Here is a 26,439-nt window from a genome sequence, read left to right on the forward strand (position 1 = left end):
AAGACGGAAACGGCATTAAACAGGAATCAATGGAATGTACCTAAATGTAATCTGCTAAAATACATGTGTTTAAATGGGAAATGCCGCCTGATGACGTCACTAGGCGGTGCATTTTCTCAATGGAGAATTTGCATGCAAATTTTTTATTGCTTCATCCGAAAGTGCTTAGAGAGCTGATTTTACAGTATTTTCAATAATCGTTTTCTGATATGGGAAATGGTATAAAAATAGATTTAAAAGTGATAAAATGCACGGCCTAGTGACGTCATCTAGCGGAATTTCCCATTTAAACACATGGATTCTAGCAGATTAGATCATTTTGTCATATCCTCTCCAATAATTGTTCCATTCATGAACCAAGGGTATCCTCGCGTTCAGTTCACTTACTACCTTCCAGTTAGACACGAAATTCATCAAATTTCAGACACTTGTAAATTCTCTATTCTAAATCTACTTTTATACTATTTCCCATATCAGAAAAAAATTATAAAATATACTGTGAAATCAGCTCTTTAGGCACTTTCAGACGAAGCAATACAAAATTTGCATGCAAATTCTCCATTCCGGGATACCGGATTCTTCCACTTTCATTTTCTTACTTTGATTCGTTTTTAAACTTTTTCGTTGATTGATAGCTGGCTCTGGTATCTGTTCTCAGCTCTGCACCGCTATTTTGTGGAGCATCCTGGCGGCGAGCGTGGCGCAGTACCTTGCCGTCCCCTGGGACCACGCGCGCCCGGTGCGAGTAAGCGATCAGGGACGCGGGATCTTCAGGCGGCCCCTCGGCTGCCCCGAACGGCCGGACCCCAGGCTCGCGTCCGACAACCTCCCGGCCCCAGGCTTGACCCCGGCCGCCCTGAACGACAAGCCCACGGCCACGCCAAGGACGAGTACGTCGAGTTCGGCGCCCACACGGGGCACAACGGCGCCTTCGGATGGTATGCAGACTTCCCGGCCTACAGACAGAGCTAAAACATCTCGCTCAAGATGATGAGTGGGTTGCAGCAGTGCAATACTAAGGAGCGCGAACCCAACCCAAGGAGCACAGTGCGACGAAAATATCGAAATTAAATTGCAATTCGATTTTAATAAATTGTAATTTCTTGAAAGCCCTGCATAGACGATCGAATTCCCGAAACGATTCCGATCAAAGTAGCATCAAAGTGTCGGGAGTCATCAGTCTCAAACTCATTAATTTGCTTCATTTATGAATGAAAACTTGGCAGAAATGTTTCCTGTGGCAGGCAATGATGAATGGTGGCACTCCGTTCTGATTTTACTTTGAACAAAAAAGTGCGGCCCGTCAAAATTTGATGGTAGATGGTGACCACCAGTCATCAGCATGTCTACTTTGATCGGAATTGGTTCGGAATTCGATCGTCTATCCAGGGCTTACCATTGAATTGCAATCTTTTTACCTCATTCAGTCGTTTTTTTGCCGATTTTAAACAATCAACAAAATCCTTGTGTCAAAGAGATAGGCAATATGCAATGCAATGAGAAATTGAAACTTATTTCAATTTTATTGCAATAAGTTTCAATAAATGGGGTCCCTTCAAATAGGAGGTAGGCAACATGCACAACACTCATTGTCGGTGGTATTGGTTTTTACTATGTAACTGTTACTTATTGCAACCTGTGCTACTTGGGAAGTAGCAGTGATCGCGATAAATGGCGATTTTTTCGGTTGGTTATCGCGATTATATCGGTGGCAATATATCGCGACATAATTGCATTAAAAATTGCGATATATATAGTGATTAAATCGCTACATATCGCAACTTTTGGTTCGATAAAATCGTGATCAATTTTCGTCGATAAAATCGAGATTAAATTGCCATTTATCGCGATTTTCATTTCGAAAATATCGCGATAAAATCGAGTATAATCGCTCAGATTGGTGATCCTGGCGATTTCATCATCGCCGATAAAATCGCAATATAGGTATAGCGATTTTTCCGCTGAGAAATACTACTGAGAAAGGGGTGTAGCTCTGTAGGGATGAACTGGACTCTGCTAAATTCTACTCTTTTCCTCTCACCCATCTAAGGCTATACGAGGCTGTTTGGGACCCAAACATGGCGAACTTATCAATATATCGAAGGTGAATATATTATGGCAAATGCAAGAGAACATAAAAAACAAATGGTACAATTTTTGCTAAAAAAAACTGATTTCACTTGAAATTGTCGGCAAGAGATGGATCCATTACGCCCAGCAGCACATTTCAACTTTAGCTTCGTATTTTAGAAAAATCTCCCGGGTAAAAACTCTCCATTTTGCGGGTTACACCTCAAAAACACAGACATGTCTCAATTTTTGTCGATTTTGAGTTGGCTGCATGAATGTATGCTAGGAGATACATAGTATCTGCCTCTAAGGAACTACGACCGAAAAAAGTCGTGAAGTCGCTTAAAACCCACGAAAAATGTTAACACATATCTCTCACTTAGTTTCAAACACGCGTATCCCCGAACCTTGTAAGCTTTTTTGCCGTAAGAGGTGAAACCGGTGTTTTACGAAACTTCTTCAATATGTTTGAGCTTGCTTCCTTCCATCGTAAATTCACCTGAAGTTATTTAATATTTTTGGCTCATTGCGAAGCTGTGATAACAGTTAGGAATATATAATCCCTGCTCGATTTGAATTAAATACAATCTCCTTGGACCTGTAAAAATACACTTTAAGTTTTTGTAATCTCATTAAATAACTTTCAACGCTTTATCTGCGTTTTATTTGTGGTTAATCAGCACTATACTGCGATGAATTTTCATTTTTTCCCTCAAATCTGCAAGGTTACTATAAAGCCTGTCCATACGGGTAATGAATGGCAATTATTGTACAATTCTTATTCAGAGACGCTGGGGTGAAAGGTCATCCTCAAAATTCTTGGAAACAGTTTCAGGTGAAATTTCACATGGACCGACCTGCTTCTGTTTGATAAGAAACAGACTATCGCACCCAAGTGATTTCAAGTGACGGAGGTTATGCAACGTGTGAAACACCAATAATCTAATTTCTTGTTTTCGCATCGCATCAGATCGATGACCGCTGTCACACTAAACTGATTTATGAAACATGGTAACACACGACATTATTGCCGTGCTTTTAGATAGGAAACAATATTTTTCAAAAAATAGCAGGACTCGAATTTTTTGGTGAGAAGCTTCTCGAGCATTACTTTTGAAGGCTAGAGGGGCTACATCACTTTTCAATGTCGCAATAAATTTACCATAAATTCAAATAAATATAAATAAATAAAAAAACAATAAATACAATAAATTCATGTATTTACTTCAGAAGGGTTGAAATTTTCCCCTATTTTGGGTGCATTCTCTTCTCGACAGGCCCGGACTTAGGGCGTGTGCAGGGCGTGCGGCGCACACGGGCGCCACCTGGGGCGCCACGAAAGAAGAAGAGAGGGGAAAAAAAGGGGGGGGAAATGAAAAGGAAAAAAAGGGAAGAAAGAACAAGGGGGAAAAAGGAAAAGGAAACAAGGTTGGGCAGTGAAAGCAAGAAAGAAGGGGGAAATGGAAGGAAAAAGGAGGCAAGAAAAGTGAAAAGAGAGTCCGCGAGAAAGGGGGGCATAAAAACCATAGACAAAATATAAAGAGAATTGCCGTCTAAAGGTAAATTTTCAGGACAAAAACTCCACCTGGTCCATAGACGGTCAGGCGCCCCTTGACCCTTAAATTGCGACTGTACAGAAATACAAGAGTAGGCATGTAGTAAGGGGGCGCCATAAATCCATCGAACAGGAGCCGACATAGCATTTTAGGCCACGTCCGCCATCTTGGATTTGAGAATTTTCAAAAATCGACTAAAAATTCGAGTTTCCTGTCGAAAAATACCTCCTGACACCGAATTTCAGAAAAATCCATCGAACAGGGGCCGAGATAGCATTTTAAGCCATTTCGGATTTTCGAATTTTGAATTTTTTGAATTGTGACAGATATTGGTTGAAAACGCGTGATTCCCAAAATCGAAGCTCAGATTCGGATTCCTCGTAAAAAATCGATGCGATTTCATGTATCATACCCTGACACCGAATTTCAAAAAAACCTATCAAACAGGAGCCGAGATGGCATTTTAAGCCACTTCAGTCATTTCGGATTTTTGAAGTTGAAAATGTTTACTTAAAACGCGTGATACCCAAAATCGAAGTTCAGATTCGGATTCCTCGTAAAAAAATCGATGCGATTTCATGTATCATACCCTGACACCGAATTTCAGGAAAATCCATCGAACAGGAGCCGAGATGGTATTTTAAGCCACGTCCGTCATTTCTGATTTTTGAATTTAAAAAATTTGACTTAAAAGGCGTGATACCCAAAATCGAAGGTCAGATTCGGATTCCTCGTTAAAAATCGATGCAATTTCATATATCATACCCGAGCATAGCGTGAAGGAAAGAGACGTAACGTAGACATACTGATTCGAGCATATGAATGCAACGCGGCAACATGGGTAGTGCTCAGTGGGTCAGCGGAGGAGGAAGAATAAGAATTTATCGTGAGGAATTCCTCGGGACTCTCGGGACGAAACCGAACGCTAAGCGCCGCGGCGGCGTAGTTCAAAGGGAAAGTATGACAGAATCTACACGCGTCGTTAAACCTTTTTCCTTCACGCTATTTTAACATATGATACATGAAATCTCATCAATTTTTCACGAGGAATCCGAATCTGAGCTTAAATTTTGGATATTACGCGTTTTAATCTATTTAAAATCGTAAGAGAATTTACAGAATTGTCCTTGAAAATTGATCACACATTAGTGTTTTTTTACGTCATTAAACCTCTTTCCTTCACGCTATCCTAAAATTTGATGCATGAAATCGCATCAGTTTTTCACGAGGAATCTGAATCTGAGCTTAGATTTTGGATATTACGCGTTTTAATCTATTTAAAATCGTAGGAGAAATTACAGAATTGTCCTTGAAAATTGATCACACATTAGTGATTTTTTACCCCGTTTTTCTTCTACGTTCACGTAATGAAATTAGATCAACAGTTGACTCATCGACTAGTCTAGGCCTAACCCCCCCAGAATCGGTCTAAAAGGCGAACGATTTTATCAGATAAGATGTGCGGTCCTAGTTTCCGGGCAAATGCGGTTTGATAGAAGCTGCGATGAGGAGAAACGGAAGATATGCGAAACTCGGGCGGATATTAAGTGAGAAACCAGGTAGGGGAAAGGCTTTCTTCCCGAAAAGTTAGTGCTCGGGCCAACTTACATGGTCACTGGAGCATTGTATAGCAGGTTGTGGGAAACTATTTTTTTGCAGCAACAACCAATTGGATCGCATTTTGCAAAAAGGAACTAAGAGCATTTCAATGCTGCTAGGATTGTGCAACTTAGGTACATTCTTTGCAAAAAGTAAACTTTGCGACGGTAATTTTCGTCTTGAATTCATAGTTTATTGGGAGTAGAGGTGAAACTAGTTTAGATGATCGTTTATGTTTGCAAGGTTAGCGACATTGGAATGCTCTTAGTTCTCGATCTGAGAAAACTTTTCTCAAATTTTCGCTCAAAAATACTTAGTGCGCGCAGTAATGAAAAAAAAAAGGTGAAAGGTGCCAAAGGTGAAACTTTGCAACGTCGCAATGCCGTTTGTCCTCCTGGTGCTTGTAGCCCCTAACTCCCTAGTCCCAGTAGCCCCCTCATATCTTCTCATTTGGGGTCAAAACTTTGTCCTCCTCTATCCGTGTATTTTACAAACCCCAGTTTTTTTCATTCTGTATCGATGTCCGAAGTAGAAGAATGCTTCAAACTCCGTTGCAACCTAAAGTCTCCGATCAAACATTTTTGTATTTATTCTTTTTTTTTTAATATAGAAAAGATGACCATAATTACGCATTGAAATCTTTTGTCGGTATTTTTTTTTTAAGGAAGAAAAATACAGCAAAATTGTTAGTTACTTCTCTTTTTTAAAAAATAAGGGGTAAAATCAACATTAGCGAAGGTTTGCATCTATACAGCAAAAGATACGTTTTTTGTGACTTTTGGAATTCTTGTTCTTTGAAACATCTTGAGGAATGATCTTAAGTCTTTACGCAAACGGGAATTGTGCACTTATTGCTCTCTTTCAGTCGTTGTCGTCTCGTTGTGTCTCGTCAGTCGATTTTCCTCGTTGACAACACTGTTTTTCCTCAATTAAATCCATTAAAAGTCGATTTTAGGAGAGATAAGCTGCCTCACTAAAAGTCGAATCTTTTACATAAAAATAAAACGATACACTTTAATGGACGAAAAACAGTGTTGCCAAATTTCAAGAATCATTGCTGTTCTCTCTAGTGGCAAATCACGTAAATTTTCCATTACGATGTGGGTAAAAGAATCGAAATTGATCGCGGGACACTGCCCAAGAGTAGCTGCCTCGCCTAGAATATTGTTACCAATCTTTCACGATAGATTTGAATGGAGAAAAAAAGACTGTTACCAACTTGTGATAATCGCCATTGATTTACTTCCGTAATGCGGCATCAGTTAAGATGATAGTTTGAGAAAAAAAAATGAAAATAAACAAAAAAAAAAGCCTATATATTAAAATAATTTTTTTACCAGCTCCGCAAGCTCACTCGTACGATACGACGTGTCATATGAACTTCATTCTTTTCATAAAAAGCCGAGCTGCGAGATAAAAAACGAGGAAAACAGGTTTTTACCGATCTGCGGCTGATCGTAACCGAATCGGCTGGTGTTGAAAGCGAGCATGCTTATTATCTGGTGAGCCCCAGGCTATTCGCCTCCTCACGGGGCTCAAGGCTCATCAGATAATTAATTCGCAAGGTTTCAGCAGGACCGGTTCATCTGCGACGGCGCGATCTTACATCAAAAGCGTACCTATCAAAAAACACTGACCCTTGACCGACTTAGCGGGCAAGGGTGAAAGAGATAAGCGCCGCCGCTAACGCTACGGTATCCGCTCCAGCCTAACAGTCGCATCAAAACGTGAACCCGTGCCACTTCGAGCTGAATTTTTTCCAAAACTGCGTAGTCTAAATCGTGCCTTCGCGTTTGATTGTGCGTGTGTCCAACGTATCCCATCATGAAAACCAATTTCGTGCAATTTTTCCTCTGGATGCTATTTTTCGTGGCTGTGGCTTTCAGCCAGGGCGAAGGTGCGAGCGAGCATGTTCGCTCCCGTAGGGATATCTTCGAAAACCCCCTCGAATGCGGCGGCTTTGATAAGTTCACGTGTGAGCTCAAGTGCATTTTCGGAGGAAAAGCTACCTGCATCGCCGTGCCCCTGACGAAGGACACCTCCTGTACGTGCGTCAAAAGCTGAAAAAAGCTCATGAACCCTCCAAATATCGGACCAAGGATCTGGACGGCAGGATATCACGATTCTGTAGAATTGTACCCGGAGCATCGCACAACACTCTTCGACCTCCTGGTGGACTCCTGTCAACTCTCCTCAATTTGAACGAAATTCTCTCAAATCAGTTTTGTTTCTCTTAATTGAGCTTCATTTGTGTTTAAAATGTTACTCTCATGGACCCTCCTTTCGAAAATCAAATTTTGGAAGTTTAAAGTTCAATAAATAAAAATCGTGAAAAGAAATGAAAACAAGAAATAAATGTATCTCTGTTACTTACACCCCCTCCTCTCTATTCGAATAAAAAAATATGATACTTTTATTTCGTTTCCGAATCACTGCACCTAATAGATGTGGCACCCGTACCGCCGAATCCAATAAGTAGCACTTCTCGTTAAATAAGTGGTAATTAATACATGGTCGAAAGGTCTACGTAAAAAAGAACTCATGAAGAAGTCGTTAATACTTAATACAAGAGCAAGAATAATGCATGAAAACTTCGTGAGTAAAGAGATTGAAACATTTTGAGAGGGCAGTGTTTTTTTTATTTTATTTAATTTTTCATTTTTTGTTTAATTTTTTTTATTTCATTTTTTTTATTCATTTTTTTAATATTTTGCGTTGTATTCCACTCACCAGGTCGGAAAGAAAAAAAAATAACAAACACAATCCAGAAAATTTCTAAATATCAAAATGAAGGGTATCATGGATGAATACATAAGTCAAGTCGGTATGTGTGTGTCATGATCATGATTCCATGTGTTCTTAATGAGATATTTCGCGTAAGCTTATGCCACAAATCGACGGTGAAACTACCAAACCACGTATCTCGGTTTGCGACGTCGCAGACTTCCTGTCATACTTTATTTTTTAAATGAAAAACTACTAAACATCCAGTCTTGAAAATTTCTGTGATTTTTCCTCTTTGTGCGGAGAAAATTCCGTGAAAATTTCAAGGGATGATATTAATTTGGTCTACTTCAAAAAAATACAATGTGAGCGTAGATTTTTAAACACCGCAAACGAGATACGTGGTTTGGTAGTTTCACCGTCGAAATAGTATTTTAATTCGAACATTGAGGCATCAGTACAATATATGAGCTTCAGTTTCATTCTCCTAAAGTAAACCTGTTGAGACTGGTAACTCCTTTTTAGCTGATCTTCCAAGTTCAAACATTTGTATGCACTTATTCAATAACCTGTTTTCGCCACTTCAACTCTACTTCAACTTACAGAAAAACAGTGAAAATTGGTACGAAAAACTATCAATAAAATTATTTCAGTTTTATACGTTTTATAGTTGAACCGTTCTATACTTCATGTATTGTTGAGTGTAGCTCAACCAAATGGTAACCCCGACGTGAACAAATTAAATAAATAAATAAATAAATAAGACATGTCAAAATTAGGTCAAAATCATGGTGAATGCTCAACAATACGTTACGCTCATTAAGAATGACTAAAAGAAGTCCTCCATAATGTATTACGTCACGCTGGATTTGGAAGTCTAGACCCCCATTTCACACCCCACCGGCCGTGCACTTTCCTAAAAAAGTACAGTCACGGCTTTGCGAAATACCTCTCATTTTATGCAGTGCGAAATCAGAATATTTTGTCGATGTATTCACCAACACAATTTTTTTTTTAAAGAAAAATTGCGCTTCGCACAAAGTTTCACGTGAGTTTGAGCAATATTGAATACCCTTTTTCCCCCTCTCACGCCCGCACCCAGCTGGTGCGTTGAACCCCTTATGAGCATGATGTAAGTCATTTGTGAAAGGTCCCTTTTTTAAGTTTTCTCAAAAATTTCATTCAACTTCTTTGTCCGTTATACATTCAAATACAGTATGTATTGAGCTATTCTTCCCCGAAGCTTTGATGGCATTATATTGCAATAAGTTTCAGTGAATGGGGCCCCTTCAAATAGGAGCTAGGCAACATACACAACACTCAGTTGAATGGCAATATTTACATTATGTAATTACTACGTATTGCAATCTGTGCTACTTGGGGCCCCTTTGACGGTCACATCTTAAAAGCTGAACTCGAAAAATGCGTTTTCCAGTTTGCGACGAAAAGTCTCCGATCATGTTTTATTTTTTGAGTGAATATCAACCAACATACTTATAATCATGTATTCTAAGTAAATCATAGAAAACTTCAAGGAACCATTTTGGTTAGTAATCTTTGCAGAGAATAAAACATATAATCGGAGGTTTTTAAAACGCTTAAATTGAGATACATCTTTTTCGCATTTAGCCATCGATACATGACGAGCAGAAGTTCAAAACCTGACGAGCGTCATCAGGTTATTGCTAAAATATGTATGTCGCTCCTCAGCGAAAAAGATCCTAAATGCCCCGTCTTCATGAGGAAATTTTCTCTAAATTTGGTCTATTAGAAACTTAGAACATTAGGTATAGCAACACCTGATAACACTTACAAGATTTTGAATTTCTGCTCTGAATATATATAAAAAAAAATTCACTCTTCTACAGCTTCGTGTCGCTCTCACCTGAAAATTTCAGTTTCGCACGGTTCAATAAAAAGATTCTCAGGTTTTGACGTTACTTATTTATGTTTTTCATGTGTACAGCTTCGTGTTGCTCTCACCTGAAAATTTCAGTTTTGCACGGGTTCAATAAAAAGATTCTCAGGGTTTTGACGTAACTTATTTTTGTTTTTCATGTGTATAGCTAGAAACTAGAGAGCGCAACTCGAAAAGGAATGAGGAAACAACTTTTGAAAAGCTCATTTCCACACCACCTTAGGAGAGTCCGATCAGGAAAATGATACGGTACTGCTCCTGGAGGTAGAGCTTTCGGCGCGCTCTTTTTAACGTGGTGTCGCCAAATGTGATATTTTCTGGTAGGGCATTCCTTACGTGGAGAGGGGTTCAGAAAATTTTGGCAAATCAGCACAAGTTTACGCTATTTTCAGGTTCAAAGTTTATTAATCGTACGGAGTAAACATTGCAAAATTGAACGTATATTAAAGTAACCGACAGACTTCTGAAATGAAAGAAAACATAAAAAATTAAAGCCACTTGATGCATCCAAGCACCATTATTTCCAAAAGGACCGAGCCAGTGCTGCGGTTTACAAGAGCTTAAGACGTGGGTCTGCAAATTCATCCTAAGAAAGAATCAGACAAGAACCTGAAAAAAAGAACGAGTATCAATTTCAATACAGCCGAAGACAGGAAAAACGTATTCGGACCTCTTTTTTAACTCTTCTCCCGAATCTGAGCGCCACCTCATAAAGCAGAGCATTGAGAGCTCACGCTTCACATCATCGCGCCTTCAATTTTTCAGATGCAGCACGGACGTCCATCAAGTACGAATAGTTGTATCTCTGCGCCGTCGTAAACGCGCATCCTTTCCCTCCCTCTACTTCCATATTGTATTTGTTTCCGTTTGTTTTATTCGTAATGGTGCTTCAAACTCTATGTGAGTAACACAGCTGAGGGCAAGAAAAAAGTGTTCGGGCCTTTTTTTTTTAAAAACTTTTCACCTGAATCTGAGTGACACCTCGTTGACAGCATAGAGCAGAGCATTGAGAGCTCACGCTTCACACCATCGCGCCTTCAATTTTTCAGATGCAGCACGGACGTCCATCAAGTACGAATAGTTGTATCTCTGCACCGTCGTAAACGCGCATCCTTTCCCTCCCTCTACTTCCATATTGTATTTGTTTCCGTTCGTCTTATTCGTAATGGTGCCTCAAACTAGTAGCATAGAGCAGAGCATTGCGAGTTCACGACTCACGCCATCGCGTCTCACATTTTCCATATGCAATGTAGACATCCATCTTGCGCGAATAGTTGTATCAAGGCGGATAAAGAATGGTGGTCGCATTTCGTACCCTCTGGACGTCACACGGTATCGGGTACATGGGCTGGCCGAGGCCGGGGGGGCCGACTCAACCCAACTCAACCTCGGATTGCACGGCAAAAACCCGTACCCTCCTGACGTCACAACGCTTCAAGATGGCAGCCAAAATCCAAATGCGACCACCATTCTTTATCCGCCTTGTAGTTGTATTGCGTTTACACTTTAGATGTCTCTTATTTTTGAATTTCGAGATAAATTAAGGTTGAGTTTTCCCGAGATATTGGTATGTCCGAACCAGCAGTCAATTTTAAAAGGAAGAAATATGATTAAAAGTCTCTCTTAAGGTCTATAAAGGGTGAGTATGTCTAAAAATCGAACCGACCCTCGCTTCTAAGGGAGTTATACATAGCGGATGAAGGAAGGGGATGATAAAGCGGCTCTATGTCAACAAAAAGGTAAAAATTTCGCAGAAAAGTGTTTACGCTCAGAAAGTAGTCCTTGGACCTCGGTTCACTACTGTCAAAAGCACCTTTCTTTACTCCTAACTCTCTCTTGTTCCGTTCATTTAAGAAATGTTCTGCATAAATTCTCAGTCGTAATTTTTTTATTTTTTATTTTGCTATCTGTCAGAGGGCGGGGGCGCGTTTTCGGTGCGTCAAGGGGGCGTATCTGCCAATGGCAGATTGGCCCTATGGCCAGTCCGAGCCTGTTCACTAGGACAAAATTTTCTTGACTTTCCCTCTTCCTTACTTGTTGAAAGACCCAATAAGGAGAAAAAAGCATTCAGTAGTTGATTAAAGATGACATCATGTCATAGTACACGTAACTTCTATTTGGAAAGAAGTCACTTCCTTCTAAAAAGAAGTTACGTATACTATGTACACTTGCTGGTACGAATCAACGAAAAAAACAACATTGACATTCGGCATGATGATGTGCGAAGAATAAGGATGGAAGAGGGTTTCAGGTGCTCATAATAAGATTTGGTGGCCCTGAAAAGGGCCGTTTTAAAGTGGAGTCTGCGCTCGAATAGAAACTGTGTTCACAGTTTACTTCTTCTTGGGTGCAGCCTTCTTCGGGCTTTTCTTCACTGCTGCCTTCTTGGGTTTGGGTGCCTTTGGTTTCTTGGTGGGTGGCTTAGCGACTTTCTTCGCCTTTGGGGATTTGGCTGCCTTGGCTTTCTTCGGAGATTTAGCCTTCTTGGGTTTGGCTGCTGCCTTGGGTTTCTTGGCCTTGGGAGCCTTTGGCTTGGCGGGCTTCTTGGCGACCTTCTTCTTCTCTTCCTTGGCGGGAAGCTTGAAGGAGCCAGCGGCACCCTTACCCTTGGTCAGGATAATTTTGCCTGAGGCGGTGGCGGAGATGACGTACTTGCGGATGAAGGGAGCAAGCTTGTCGGCATCAACCTTGTATGTGGCAGCAATGTACTTCTTGATGGCCTGAAGAGAAGATCCCTTCTTGTCCTTCAAGGTCTTGATAGCTTCGTTGACCATGGTAGCGGTTGGAGGGTGAGCTGCAGGCTTCTTGGGCTTGGCTGCGGCCTTCTTCTTGGGTGCCTTCGGGGTGGCGGGTGCTGCGGCGACTGGAGCGTCAGACATGATGATTCTTGAGAGTGGCGCACGAGAGAGACTCAGAAACGAACGGTATGCCGTGCAGCGGTGCGACCTTACTTCTTATATCGCGCGCAAGAGCCAAAAGGAACAGAGCTGCGATATTTGCGCTGTCATTTTCGTTTCGATTCGTTCTGTGTTTATTTCTCTCAACTTCCATCGATATTAAAATAAATACGCGTTTTGTATTCCTTAGCACCCATCGAAAATAATAACTACATAGGTTTTTCTTTCTAAATTCGTAACTGTGAACGAGTAATACGACGGTGGATTATAAATGTAGCGCGTGTTTTCTCGTCAACCCGCGTGCTGCGTACTTCATTCCTCGAAGGAAATGTTAATTTCACACGTTTTAAATGGGTTTTTATCACTAATACAACATTAATTAAACATCCAGACGCATCTATTGTACAAAAAAATCCTTACCGAAGGAAAGTAGGGCGGAATTCTATGTTTTTTCGACCGTCCAAATCGGGGTGTCCGCACTTCGATTCGCAATCTTCTCCCTGTGTGCAATTACTATTCAATAGCACTTTTCCCTAAAAAATCATTATTTTTTTGAGGAAAAATTGGAAACTTAAGTTAAGGAATCAGTTAACATGTAGGAGTCACACTTACTTAAAAATATACAAGATTATGCATAGTTATTTGACGAATCGATGCGGTTAAACACTGCTGTTAAGAATAACGTGGGTGTCGTCCCTATGCCGAGTACAAACTCGATTGTACTTTCGAAATTATTTTGAAATTTGGAACCTTTTTCTTCATTGTTGCGAATTAAGTTCATTTGGTGATTCATTTTAACGAACAATTTTAATTTCTTCACTTTTTGGAGAAGGGCGATGCGTACCGAGGAGGACACTGTCAAGTTGACAGTGTCAACGCAGTTCGATATGCTCTTAGGTGTATGAATATTTTTGTAGACAATAATACTTTTTCACTTTAATCAAGTTAAGAGAGAGTTATAATTAATTAATCAGTATTATTATTTAATAAATACCAGATACATTGAAGAGGAAAAGAGAGAAAAAAATAAAAGCAGAAGAGGGTAATAATACCCATTCAAGAGCAGACAGTGACGTTAAGCAAAAGCTGGGTTTTAGTTCAGGTACGGTAATGGTACAAAGTGAACTTAGTTGATCAATAATAATGTTTAGATTAATTAATTGTAAAAATGTAATAGTGTACGAGAAATTCATATCGTCGGCGTAAGTCTGCAACCACATATCGACGGTGAAACTACCAAACCACGTATCTCGTTTGCGGTGTTTAAAAATCTACGCTCACATTTTATTTTTTTGAAGTAGACCAAATCAATATCATTCCTTGAAATTTTCACGGAATTTTCTCCGCACAAAGAGAAAAAATCACAGAAATTTTCAAGACTGGATGTTTAGTAGTTTTTCATTTAAACAATAAAGTATGACAGGAAGTCTGCGACGTCGCAAACCGAGATACGTGGTTTGGTGGTTTCACCGTCGATATCTCGTTTGCGGTGTCTGAAAATCTCCGTCCCTGTGTTATTTTTTTAAAGGAGAACACATCGACATCATTTCCTGAAGTTCATGCCGAATTTTCTTCGCGCAGAGAAGAAAAATCACGGCAGCTTTAAAGAATTGCCGTTGAGTAGTTTTCCGTTTAAAAAGTAAAGAATGACAGGAAGAATGCGTGAAGTATTCCGACAATCTTGTAGGCGCTATGCGTTTCACGCCGACGCGACCGTCGCCGAACGCACTGTGTTTGAAGCAATGCGTGAAGTATTCAAGCAGTCATGTAGGCGCTATGCGTTTCACGCTGATCGCACTGTGTTTGCCGCAATGCGTGAAGCATTCGTGCAGTCTTGAAGGGGCTAATATGTGTTACATGCCGATCGCCGCGCTGAGGGCTTCTCCTTTTCATCTCAAGTCCTCGTCATCGTTTCTCTCTAAGTCACGCCGTTCCAGGCCAAATTGCGTGTTTGGTTTCTCTCTTAACTCAACTAATTAAAGGTGCTATCTCTTGTATCACTGAAAGACGACAAAAGTAGAAATTACTATACTCTCAGAAAATTAGATATTTTGTCGCCTTTTCTCGTTTGTTATTTTGTTTTTTCTAAATTCGAATTTTCTATACCTATATACATTTAAAAAAATGTCAAAATTTGCCGCCCCTATAGATTTGCCGCCATGGGCCGCGGCCCATGTGGCCACCCCCTTAATCCGGCCCTGACGCCGTATGAGTCTTCAGACGTTGTCAAATTTACTTCAAATAAAACCGAATTTACAGGGAAAATTGTGAATTTTTGTTTCCAAAATTTCAGACAATTTCGTACGCAATTTAATCGAATACATCTGAAAATTTCATTGGAAAAACGTGCATGAATGTCGTCAAAAATACATGTTTTATCGAGGGAAATTTGGCAACTGTCGAATGTTCACACGGCGTTTTTCCTCGTAGCACGGCAGTATATAGCGCCCACCGGCCCTTCTTCGGGTAAATCTTGATCAGTTATAACTTTTCGCGGACAGCCGCCTCCGACGGAGGCCCTCCGTTCCAGAATTCCCAAGTTTTCCCGCTAAGGCATTTACCTCCTCCAACCCGATCATTTTCTTATTGTCTAAGTCTCAAGCACTCGCATCAGTACCGGTGCTGCCATTTCCCGGAATTAATTCCGAAATTCGAATCTTTTCAAGTAATCGGAGCTTTCTCCGGAATCCTCTGAATCCCCGGAATTTTCAGCTATTTCCGGAATTTCCTCGAAATTTCCTTTTACAAAGTAAAGATACTGCTAGAATTAAAATTGATAGAAACAAGATTATTACTCCCCCCAGTTTATTAGAAATAGAGCGTGCGGTTTTTCGCCTATTTGATTATTTAATTGATCAAATTTAGGGACTTTTTGATCAAATTTTATACGATTCGGAACTAAATCCGGGCGTATTTCGGAATTTTCCCCCGGAATTTTTGAAAAAATCGGAATATGTTTCCGGAAATTGGAATTATTTCGAAATCTTTTTGATAAAATAAAATGGCAGCACTCGCAGCACTGACCGGTGCCACACACGGGAGCTTTAATCTGGCTTGATTGTAGGTACGCACATAAAATAAGATTCTGGAAAATTTAGCGATGCCACGGTACATGGTAACTGAGCCTCGTTGATCAAAAATAATGTTACGATTGCTTAATTGTAAAGAATTAATATTGTACAATAATGTCGATTTGTTAGCCTTCAGAATAATGAATAGTAGACGCGTGCGCCTGTGCGTGCACATGGAAACACACTTTTAGAGGTGCTTAATTTTTTTATTGTTTGTTTTTTATGTACATACAAAAAAGGCAACGTAACGTTTTGATGGTTATAAAGGGAAACTACTGTTCTCGATTCTGTTCGCATTTGATGAATTCAACGGATATTAAGTCTCTTGATTGGCAAAAAATCCATCTATGTCAGTCCGTTGCATCAGGATTCAGGGCTTTTTACACTTCACAGCCTGACTGGGAAGTGGGGAGATGGGGTAAGGGGGGTTCCAGGTTCCTACCTTCTTGGGAGGTTGCACTGAACCCTTGCGATTACCAGTATGCGCCCCGGGTGGCATGAAACGTAAGAGAGGAATGAAAGATTAGACATTTCGGTGAAATATTTCTTGAAATGTCACGATGCTCCGAAATATTTCGTATTTTTCAGGGGATAGAGTATGCAACCCGCACTCAAACATACAAAAATAGAAGTAAGTCCCAATGTTTACACTTTGCGGAGTATGAAAAGGAGCCGGTATTTTTCAATATCTTTCAGGAATTTGCGAAATTCCAAGATTTTATTTTTTATGAAATTTTGCCGCCATGTTTGCGCCGCGACGTTGTAGAGATAGAGCGCGGCCCTAACGGACGGGCGGGGATTGATACCTGTTTTTGACACCGAAGAATATTTTTCTTTTCTTTTCGTGTTTTATCATTCAGAAGAGATTAGTAAACTTTACCTCTGTTTAGACACTCGTTCATGTCTGTTAAGTCCAGCTTTAAAAGCCAAAACCTATTCCCGGAAGAAGGGCCCCGAAAGGAACATTTTGAAGACTTCAAAGACAAAAGTAATGCAAGTTTTTCCAATGGTCGTTACTCATTCTAGGGTGTATAAACTTTGATCCAAGTGTCCGAAGCTCCGATGTAAGTCGGTACCGTCGGAGGCCAGAAAGTAATAATGAAAACTTCAAATTCGTTTTTCTCACAACGCGATTTTTCGCCACGCAGCCTTTTTCCGGGAAGCTCTGAACTGCTCCTGCCGAGACGTTCCACAATTGGATCGCATTTAGCAAAAAGGAACCAGCGTGATCACAGTGTTTTCAAAATCGTACAATTTATTTTTTTCTTTTAAAAATAATAATTATTATGTACAGTATTAACATTTACACAATTATTTCCCTTTGAAATTAATACTTTTTTGGTGGGATGTAAATATAGTTGCTATTTTGGGAGATTTTTTTAGATAATTATGAAGGAACAACACTGTATTTGCGCTGGTTCCTTCTTGCTGAATGCGAGCCACTTATGATAAGTGCTGCAGGGGACTGTTGTTAGTATTCAGAAGTTTAGACTGAACGAGAGTAACTGAATTGATGTTGTCGGTGAATCGGATTGTCAGAAATAGTGATGAGAGCGCTACTGCAGCCGTCAACGGCCATACCACGTTGAAAGCACCGGTTCTCGTCCGATCACCGAAGTTAAGCAACGTCGGGCGTAGTTAGTACTTAGATGGGAGACCGCTTGGGAACACTGCGTGCTGTTGACATTTTATTTTGCGGGAAAGGAGTCGGGCGGTGATAGTGATGGTAATCATGATTGACTTTTCGGAGGATTTTATTTTTGTTTCGATTTTTCCTGGAAATTGTTTTCGCGAAGTTATTGTCTCTGCAATTGACACTTTGGAGGATTGTTTTCAAACTCTAACACCTTGTCTAACCTAGTCAAAATCTTCCAATTCTGCAACAAAATTTACTTCGCGTTTCTGTGGAAATAAAATAATTACGCCGTTAATGACGTTACCAGTCCAAAGTTTAAATAAAATGTTGAAGACGGCTAGTCCTCATGAAATCATTGAAATATTGAAATTGGCGAGCGCACCTCTCGCAAAAGCACTCGGGCTCCCTCAGGTTTGATGGATGAAAATTCCGAAGAAAAAGTTCGTTTGTAATGCGGAGAAAAGATTATTGATCAACCGACTGAAGAGCTCCGATTTGCTAGAGGGATACCGGCTTTCCAAATGGCCGATTATGAGTGGGGTCTTAAGGTCTTTTCCACTATTACACAGTACAGACTTTGAAAGTTGAGAGCAAACTGTCAAATCGGTTTTCGTCCCCTCTATCTCGTCGACTGGCGGTTTTTCCCCCAATTTAAAAGATAATTGTATCGCAACTGATCGATTGCTGGAACAGCAATGACGAGGAAACCATGAGTAAACTTAACCTTAGGAATCGCCTAATTCCTTTTTAAGCTCACAATCAGCGAAGCCATTACGAAAGGAACTATGAAAATCTTGGTCAAAGCATCTGACAAAAAGTAAAAGGAAAAAAATAAAATAAAATAAAACAATGACTCTGAAATCTTTTACCTCCACCACTCCATACGAAAAGTTGTTGCGAAATCGGAGTGAGCTTTACTCGAAGTTCTGTGCGGCCAGCGGTGGTGTTCTGATGCTGACCTACGTTATCACTTATCAGGTAGACATGGGATTATGGGAAGGAAGCATTAGACTATTATTAGGAGCAGATTTGCAACCATTTGCGCCAAGTTCGAATTTCGAACCGAGAAGATGCCCGAGCCCGCGATAAAAGCTACTTAATGGGGCACCAGCATTTTCTTTACTAATCTGGTGCGCTGATTTGAGTTATCTGAAAATAATGTCACGACCGACGAGATTTTCAGGGGTATTTGTCGGTGACAGAGAGTACAGAAGGTTAGAGGCCCGACTCAATGCTAGGTAACAGAAGCGCTCGCAGGCGATGTACGCAAACTACTAGTTTCTATTGTTTTCCAGCGACTGGCGGCGGGTATGTTGCTGCCGGACCATCCTCACTGACACCGCAATCACACGCTGAATGTGGGAGCTGAATGTGGCTTGAATGTGGAAGTCATCGGCCCGATGCCTGAATTTTGCGCGTCACGCGCAAAATTCAGCAACGATTCTCAGCAACCATCGGACCTATTTTGAATTTTTCTGAACTATTCGAGTAGATTTGATACACATCTGGTTGAAAATAACTCGAATTTGCTAAATTTCAGCCGTTGGGCGATGACTGTTGACTTCCACATTCACCTGCTAAATTCAGCGTCTGATTGCGGCAATAGGCAATTTTTCATACATCGTCCGTCCGCAACTCTCGCTTGGCCAATCAGCGCAGTGGTTTATGGGAATCCCGCTCGCCGCGCACTCTCGTGCCAACGTACTCATCTCCTTGCTGACGGCTCAACTTCTGTTTCAATTTCTAATTTTCTACCTTACCCAGCCGGGCCTCTTCACCTACCATACTCTCTGGTCGGTGATAGATGTAGACGATGGTGACGTGCTCATAGATTTGGTGGCCCTGAAAAGGGCCGTTTTAAAGAGTTGGATGTGCGGCACTGGCAGGAAGGAAATTAACCTCCGAAACCGTAGAGGGTGCGGCCCTGACGTTTCAAGGCGTAGACGACGTCCATGGCGGTGACAGTCTTCCTCTTGGCGTGCTCGGTGTAGGTGACGGCATCACGGATGACGTTTTCTAGGAAAACCTTGAGGACACCACGAGTTTCTTCGTAGATGAGACCAGAGATACGCTTGACTCCACCTCGGCGAGCCAGACGACGGATGGCGGGCTTGGTGATACCCTGGATGTTATCGCGGAGCACTTTTCGGTGACGCTTGGCTCCACCTTTGCCGAGACCTTTACCTCCTTTACCACGTCCAGTCATGATTGCGCTGCTTCAAGTATTGACACGAGAATGATGTCTGGGAGGGCATGAGTCCGCTTTTTATACCGTCGCTCGACTTAGGAGAAGCGTCACGATTGGCCGAACCCCTCTCCGTTTCCCACTAAAACGAACCAATAAACGGTAAGAATGAAGGAGCGGTATCGCGGTAAATACGAAACGAGTGGAGGGGCCACGCGACGCTTTTAAAAACGGTGCCGCGCGCGGGACCTCGTCGGACCTAATGCCACTTGTACGAGGGGAGATGGACCAATCAGAGGAGTGCCGCGCGGCTCTTACCCTCATTGCGTTACCAGTCGTCATCTGAACGCCCAACGGCCAGGTTCTCGAGACGCACGCTCTCACTCTCGAGGCGCGTGGCCCTGGCCCTCTCATGGCTCATGGCGGTCATGGCTAGTGCCCCTCGCCGTGGCCAGGAATGCGAGGTGGATTTCATAATTAAAGGTTGGCGTAAATATCTGGTGAGAAGTCCTTCTCTAAATTAACGAATTAACATCCATTTTTAGTCACGATTAATGTGTCAAATCGTATAGTATCTGCCCGACGCTAATTCTTTAATTTTAACTTAACATTTAAATAACATAAAAATCGGTCAGACCTAAAAAATACAAATTTTACCAAACCAAACTTGATAAATCCATTGTTATACCATTTTAATCGTCTACCAACATTTCTCGTAACAAAAAAGAATATTTATAAATAAAACTAAACTGATTATAAAGAAAACAAGATTATTAATGTAATTAGAATCTAAAATTAAAACACCAAAAATAACAACTAAACAACATTTACTTATAAATCCCAGAAAATAAAGAAATCCAGCAATCCCTAGTCCAGAAGTAAACACTATAAATTTTTCAGCCAAACTCACCTGACTTACCCGATCCTTCTTCCGCCAGTACCACGAGGAGTACATCTACATGTAGTGCCCATTCGAGGCAAATGTGCGTTTTGGAGCTCACCATTTCAATTAAGGGGTTCAACTGACGAGGCGCATACGTGTGGAGTCGCTGGAAAATCGAGATAATAAGCGATTTCAACTATAGTCGGACCACATTTTGCACCAAGGAAACATTTTTGAAACAACATATAAATCATCGGTTTTCGGTTTCCCTGTGCAGGAAGGTGCTTTCATGGAAGAGCCAGAGATTGTGGTTCCTTATTGCAAATTATTATCCAGTTATTCTTGAAATATAATCGTGACAAATTCGCTGACAAAATCCAATTTTTAAGCATCCGATGTGAGTTCAAACTTCCTTTCTCCATGTAATTTTTTGTATCAGCGCAGTGGTATATGGGATTCCCGCTCGCCGCGCACTCTCGCGCCAACGTACGCAACTGCTTGCTCACGGCTCAACTTCTGCTTCAATTCTTCCCTATTCAGTCGGGCCTAGCTTTGAACTTTGAGATCGCACGAGATTAAGTCATTCCTTTGACTCCGATCTTTGGGTTCGTGATGGACAGAGAGTAAGAGGGTTAGAGGCCCGACTCAATGATAGAAAACTGAAACAGAAGTTGAAGAAGTTGCGTACGTTGACACGAGAGCGCGCTAGTACCTACAGCTCGCTCATTGGTCAGTGATGACCAGAGTTAAGAAATTTCATGAAAGATTATAAAAAGAAATTTCATTTAACACGCAGAATTCAGGATTAAACCCTTGAAACTTATGAATCTCCTTAAGTTCATTTATAGGAACGTGGTAAACTGTGAAAGGGACCTTTAGAAATGCCCAGAAAGTTGAGTAAAACAGCAAAAACATAATTTTGAATTTTTTATCTTAAATTTTGGTTGAACACACAGCCGTACCGGTTGAACACCAAAATAAATTTTACGGATAAAGTAAGACGTTAGCTTACATATTTGGAGCAAAACAAATTTCTTGACTATAAAGAATCCTAGTACCCCCTAATAGTATATCTTTCTTTTTTGGTACAAAAGGGAGGGATCTTGAACTATCTTTGAAACAATTTAAATGATTTTTTCATTTGTCTCTGGTTTTTTCAGAAATTATCAGTTTGAAATTTGAGGTTATGGTCCCCGGTCCCCCTCCCCATGATGAGCCAGAACTGCCAGAAGAGAAAGAGTAGTGAGAGAAGGCCAGAAGAGAAGAGCTGAGAGAAGACCGCGCTCCAACTGGTCTAATTGACGAATATTATTCTCTTTGAAAATAGAAACAAATTCTGTTAGAAAAAATAAGCATTTTTGACATTTTGTCGGTCGAAAGAAATTTCATTCGATGAAATTTCTTTTAGCAACTCTGGTGATGACGCTAACTATTGCAAATCTATTAACGAGTTGCAGATGCTAACGCGCTGTCGCGTCGACGTACGCAACTTCTTGCTTTCATGGCAAACTTGACACTTGTGTTTCAGGAGGTTTTCCCTATCCAAGTATCCAATCGCACGCTCTTACCTTCCATACTCTCTGATGATGAACTGGATGGGTCAAAGTGCTCGTAAATTTGGTGGCCCTGAAAAGGGCCGTTTTAAAGTGTGGAGCCGGATGAAGAGCAAAATCTACTTCGAGCTGGTGTACTTGGTGACAGCCTTGGTTCCTTCCGAGACGGCGTGCTTGGCCAATTCTCCGGGGAGGAGGAGCCTGACAGCGGTCTGGATCTCCCGGGAGGTGATGGTGGACCTCTTGTTGTAGTGGGAGAGACGGCTAGCTTCGGCGGCGATACGCTCGAAGATATCGTTGACGAAGGAGTTCATGATAGACATAGCCTTGGAGGAAACTCCGGTGTCGGGGTGGACTTGCTTCAAGACTTTGTAGATGTAGATGGCGTAGGATTCCTTCCTCCTGCGCTTCTTCTTCTTGTCACCCTTGGTGATGTTCTTCTGGGCTTTGCCCGCTTTCTTCACTGCCTTACCACTTGCTTTCGGTGCCATTGCGTCACTCTGTTCGATCTGCAAACGAATGACTGACTTAGCTCGGCTCGGGTTTTTATATACGACGGGCCGCCTCGCCGCGCCCAATCCCGAGCGGTCTAGCCGGCTCGCGGTGGGGCGCCAGGTGCTTGCCCATTTCCCCTCTCTACTCTTTTGTCCTCTCCGGTGGCGGGCTCGTATAATATTCCGTTGTACGTTCAGCGCAGACCGCTCAGTCGTAGAGTTCATTATAAATTCCGTATTTAAGGTTCTCATGCGCTACCTTCCCTATCATGAGTACCTCAGCCCGGCGATTACTTTTGTTGCGGACGTTTCGTTCTATGCCGTAAACTGTCCCGGAGTTGATCTACTCAGCCTCAGCCCGAAAAATTCATTCAAAATTTTTCGAAGACTGACCGGGACGCATTCAGAAAAAAGGAACCAGCGCGATTATAGTGCTTTCAAAATCGTGCAACTTCTTCTTTACTTTTAAAAATACTCAGTAAATGTACAGCTTTAAAATTCACATAATTATTTTCCCTTAAAATCAACAATTCTTTTTGGTTGGAAACGAAAACTATTTATTGCGCTGGTTCCTTTTTTACTAAATGCGATCCGATTAATGTACCTTTGTTGCGGACGTTTCGTTCTACGCCGTAAACTGTCCCGGAGTTGGTCTGCTCAGCTCAAAAAAATCATTAATTCCTCAAGTGAGTTTACGGTTAAAATTTCAACATTAAATAATTTATTGTGAAAACTCCCGTCAGATCCATAGAGCACATATGAACCGAGTTCATCAGAAAGGAACCAACCCACATCTTTGAAAAAATCGAGTTGAGGATGTTTTTGAGTTCCTCTAGTTTTATATTTTCTTCTGCCAAAAATTCAAAGTCGAAAAAAAAATATTAGTTTGTGAAATGAGGCGTTAAAGTTTACTTTCTACACTGAGTCTTTTGGAGGAATAACTCGAAATCCAAGCCAGGACCAATCTGCAGTTACTAGATCGTTGGTAGTGAATGCTGATTACTGATTATTCCGGTCCAAACCTTGAAAATCACTGGTCTAAACATGCCTTCAGAAGAACAGAAAAACGTTGCGAAACTAGGAATTTGAAATGAAAAGTGAACTTTCATACCAGTAAATGAAGATCTTTAGTATCCTGTGTCCAAAGTTTTACCGTTCACAAAGTTGATTTTTAAATTTCCTCAAGGAAAAAAATTGTCCATGGACGATTTTAGAGACAACGCTCAAAGACCGTCGGTTGATTGATTATACAGTGCAGTGCAGCAGTGAGTGGAAACACATACACGTACAAGTTAGGTTGCTATATTTACGGCAGAGAGTATAGAAGGTTAGAGCCCGACTGGATAGGGAAGAATTGAAACAGAAGTTGAGCCGTGAGCAAGCAGTTGCGTACGTTGGCGCGAGAGTGCGCGGCGAGCGGGAATGCCGTGAGCAAGCAGTTGCGTACATTGGCGCGAGAGTGCGCGGCGAGCGGGAGTCCCATACCACTGCGCGCTGATTGGTTAAGCGAGAGTTGCGGACGGACGATGTATAAAAAATTGCCTATGTGGAGGTGATCCGGCAGCAACATACCCGCCGCTAGTCACTGGAAAAGAGTAGAAAATAGTAGTTGCGTACGTTGCCAGCGAGCGCTTCTTTTTCAATTACCTAGCATTGCGTCGGACCCTTATTAACCTTCTCTTCTCTTCTATACTCTCCGATTTACGGAGAGCACATTACTTATTCTGCTACCTAAGTTGCTCGATAATTTGGTGGCCCTGAAAAGGGCCGTTTTAAAGTGAAGAGACGAATGGAGAAAGTGAACTTATGCTTTCTTCTCGGTCTTCTTGGGCAGAAGTACAGCTTGGATGTTGGGCAGAACACCTCCTTGGGCGATGGTGACGCCAGAGAGAAGCTTGTTTAATTCTTCATCGTTACGGATTGCAAGTTGCAAGTGACGGGGGATGATCCTAGTCTTCTTGTTGTCACGAGCGGCGTTACCAGCCAACTCGAGAACTTCAGCGGCCAAGTATTCCATGACAGCGGCTAAGTAGACGGGAGCTCCGGCACCAACACGCTCGGCGTAGTTTCCTTTGCGGAGCAGACGGTGGATACGTCCAACAGGGAATTGGAGCCCAGCACGGGATGAACGAGTCTTGGACTTGCCCTTAGTCTTTCCTCCTTTACCTCTTCCAGACATGTTGAGTTAAGCGTTTAGATCTGCTGCGTGTCGAGAGAGCGAAACGAATGACCACAAGTGCTGAAGCTTGGGTATTTATACCTGCGCGACTGCCTTCCGGCAGCCAATGGGAGGAGCGCGGCTAGCAACTTCGATCGTGTGAGGGGTCGCACAGCAGGCGTCACACAGGTCCTTGTTCCTCGGCGTTTCAACGAGCACAGCTGCTCGCCTCCTCATAACTTATTCCATTTAATTGAACAGAGGCTTTGCGCACATCACGGAATAAAATCCGGACAAAAATGAAATGATGAATGAACCATGGTCACTATGGTGAATGAACTGAAATTGAAGCCGACCTAGTTGCGGTACTCGTTCGATTTCTGAGTTCAGTCCTTTGGTAAGGCGAGTCACTGCACTGCCTCATGAGTCCATCTATACAGTTAAATCCGCACAATTTTCCCCTCACATTTAAATTTAATTTCTGATTTCAGAGCGTAGCAACTTAGTAAACTCCACCAGGGAGTGAAAGAGAGATAATCTTGATGTGTTGCATCAATTTGATTTCTGAACGTCTAAGCGGAGAGGTTAGGCGCGGAAGTGAAATGGTTGCATTTGATACTCAATAAGCATAAAACTTTCTTGAACCAAATAATTAGAATTTCTTAGACCACTTATATATCTAATAGCTTCCTTATGAGTATTGTAATTTGCAATGTAAGGCCGTCTACAAAATTTTATACATTCAGGGCGGAGAGCTCATGAGTTTTCAATGTATTGGGAACAATAACTCATCAATCCACAAGCTCTTCTCGTTCCTTCCTCATTAAATGCTTCCCATTTATTTAAATGCTGATAGATAGATACGCAGATGGATAGAATTTACTGACGCATACAGCCTATAGTAAAAAAGCTCTGGCACAAGTCAAATTTACAATTTATACAACAATACACCGTATTCGATACGGGTTCGATGTGTCGTTTGGTTCAAAACAATAGAACATAACCTCAAACCAAACTGTAAGGATTTAAGTTGGAAAAGCTGAAAATGAGAAATTTCCTGACAATTTCACTTTGAATTGGCATTTGGTAGTGTGGTACTCAAAAGAATAAAAAATCTGTTACAAAAGACCCGTTCTTTCAGATTTCTGAATTTACTTTTGAGGCTATGTTTATGTTTTGCACCAATCGATATCGATACAATCTCACCTGTTTGATGTATCGAATACGATCAATTACAGTAATTTAAACAAAAGGAATTACACAGGTTCTTCGACAAATTCTTTTAGACTACAATAGGCCTTATATTTGAGTTTTATTTTCAATTGGTTAAGGAATATGTTCAATTTGCTGCGCAAGGTGTTGAAAAACGTTATCGCTTGATATTTCATTAATTTACTCTCCCTAGTTGCTACAATATTATTGTTCATGAAGCAATGTCTGGTGCCATATCCATGATATCCATGATTAGGGTTCATTCTGTCAATCGTTAGAATGTCAGTACGTATACCTTCATTGATAGTCTCATAAATGTACAGGGAAGGAACCCTCAAAATACCCTTTTCTGAAAATAAAGTTCTACAATGATAATTGTAAGGTTTGTTACAATTACAAATAATCCTGATAATTTTCTTTTGTAAGAGGAAGACATCGTCCAACTTGGGGAACATCCCCAGGTAGGTAGTTATCCCATGTTTC

The 26,439-nt window shown here is 41.3% G+C and overlaps 4 protein-coding genes and 1 non-coding gene across 5 annotated transcripts; 1 reads left to right on the plus strand and 4 right to left on the minus strand.

Moving 5' to 3' along the window:
• Window positions 1-11,737: 11,737 nt before the first annotated feature.
• Window positions 11,738-12,819, minus strand: LOC140225818 (histone H1-II-like). Its single transcript, XM_072305769.1, has one exon. It carries the CDS (start codon window positions 12,744-12,746, stop codon window positions 12,201-12,203), a length of 546 nt encoding a protein of 181 aa, XP_072161870.1. The 5' UTR covers window positions 12,747-12,819; the 3' UTR covers window positions 11,738-12,200.
• Window positions 12,820-17,402: 4,583 nt separating this feature from the next.
• On the plus strand, window positions 17,403-17,521 carry LOC140225835 (5S ribosomal RNA). Its single transcript, XR_011900741.1, has one exon. It is a non-coding gene; the product is annotated as a 5S ribosomal RNA (ribosomal RNA).
• Window positions 17,522-19,312: 1,791 nt separating this feature from the next.
• LOC140225819 (histone H4) lies at window positions 19,313-19,684 on the minus strand. The gene has a single exon (XM_072305770.1). The coding sequence runs from the start codon at window positions 19,675-19,677 to the stop codon at window positions 19,366-19,368; it is 312 nt and encodes a 103-aa protein (XP_072161871.1). The 5' UTR covers window positions 19,678-19,684; the 3' UTR covers window positions 19,313-19,365.
• A 2,471-nt stretch (window positions 19,685-22,155) lies between these two features.
• On the minus strand, window positions 22,156-22,621 carry LOC140225822 (histone H2B). The gene has a single exon (XM_072305773.1). The coding sequence runs from the start codon at window positions 22,581-22,583 to the stop codon at window positions 22,212-22,214; it is 372 nt and encodes a 123-aa protein (XP_072161874.1). The 5' UTR covers window positions 22,584-22,621; the 3' UTR covers window positions 22,156-22,211.
• Window positions 22,622-24,333: 1,712 nt separating this feature from the next.
• LOC140225823 (histone H2A) lies at window positions 24,334-24,808 on the minus strand. The gene has a single exon (XM_072305774.1). The coding sequence runs from the start codon at window positions 24,763-24,765 to the stop codon at window positions 24,391-24,393; it is 375 nt and encodes a 124-aa protein (XP_072161875.1). The 5' UTR covers window positions 24,766-24,808; the 3' UTR covers window positions 24,334-24,390.
• Window positions 24,809-26,439: the final 1,631 nt, after the last annotated feature.

The sequence above is a fragment of the Bemisia tabaci genome, unplaced genomic scaffold (assembly GCF_918797505.1).
Source record: "Bemisia tabaci unplaced genomic scaffold, PGI_BMITA_v3".
Taxonomy (NCBI): Eukaryota; Metazoa; Arthropoda; class Insecta; order Hemiptera; family Aleyrodidae; genus Bemisia; species Bemisia tabaci.

Bases quoted from the DNA above. Each gene is read 5' to 3' on its own strand.
- LOC140225819 (XM_072305770.1), bottom strand. From the start codon at position 19,677: ATGACTGGACGTGGTAAAGGAGGTAAAGGTCTCGGCAAAGGTGGAGCC.
- LOC140225822 (XM_072305773.1), bottom strand. From the start codon at position 22,583: ATGGCACCGAAAGCAAGTGGTAAGGCAGTGAAGAAAGCGGGCAAAGCC.
- LOC140225818 (XM_072305769.1), bottom strand. From the start codon at position 12,746: ATGTCTGACGCTCCAGTCGCCGCAGCACCCGCCACCCCGAAGGCACCC.
- LOC140225823 (XM_072305774.1), bottom strand. From the start codon at position 24,765: ATGTCTGGAAGAGGTAAAGGAGGAAAGACTAAGGGCAAGTCCAAGACT.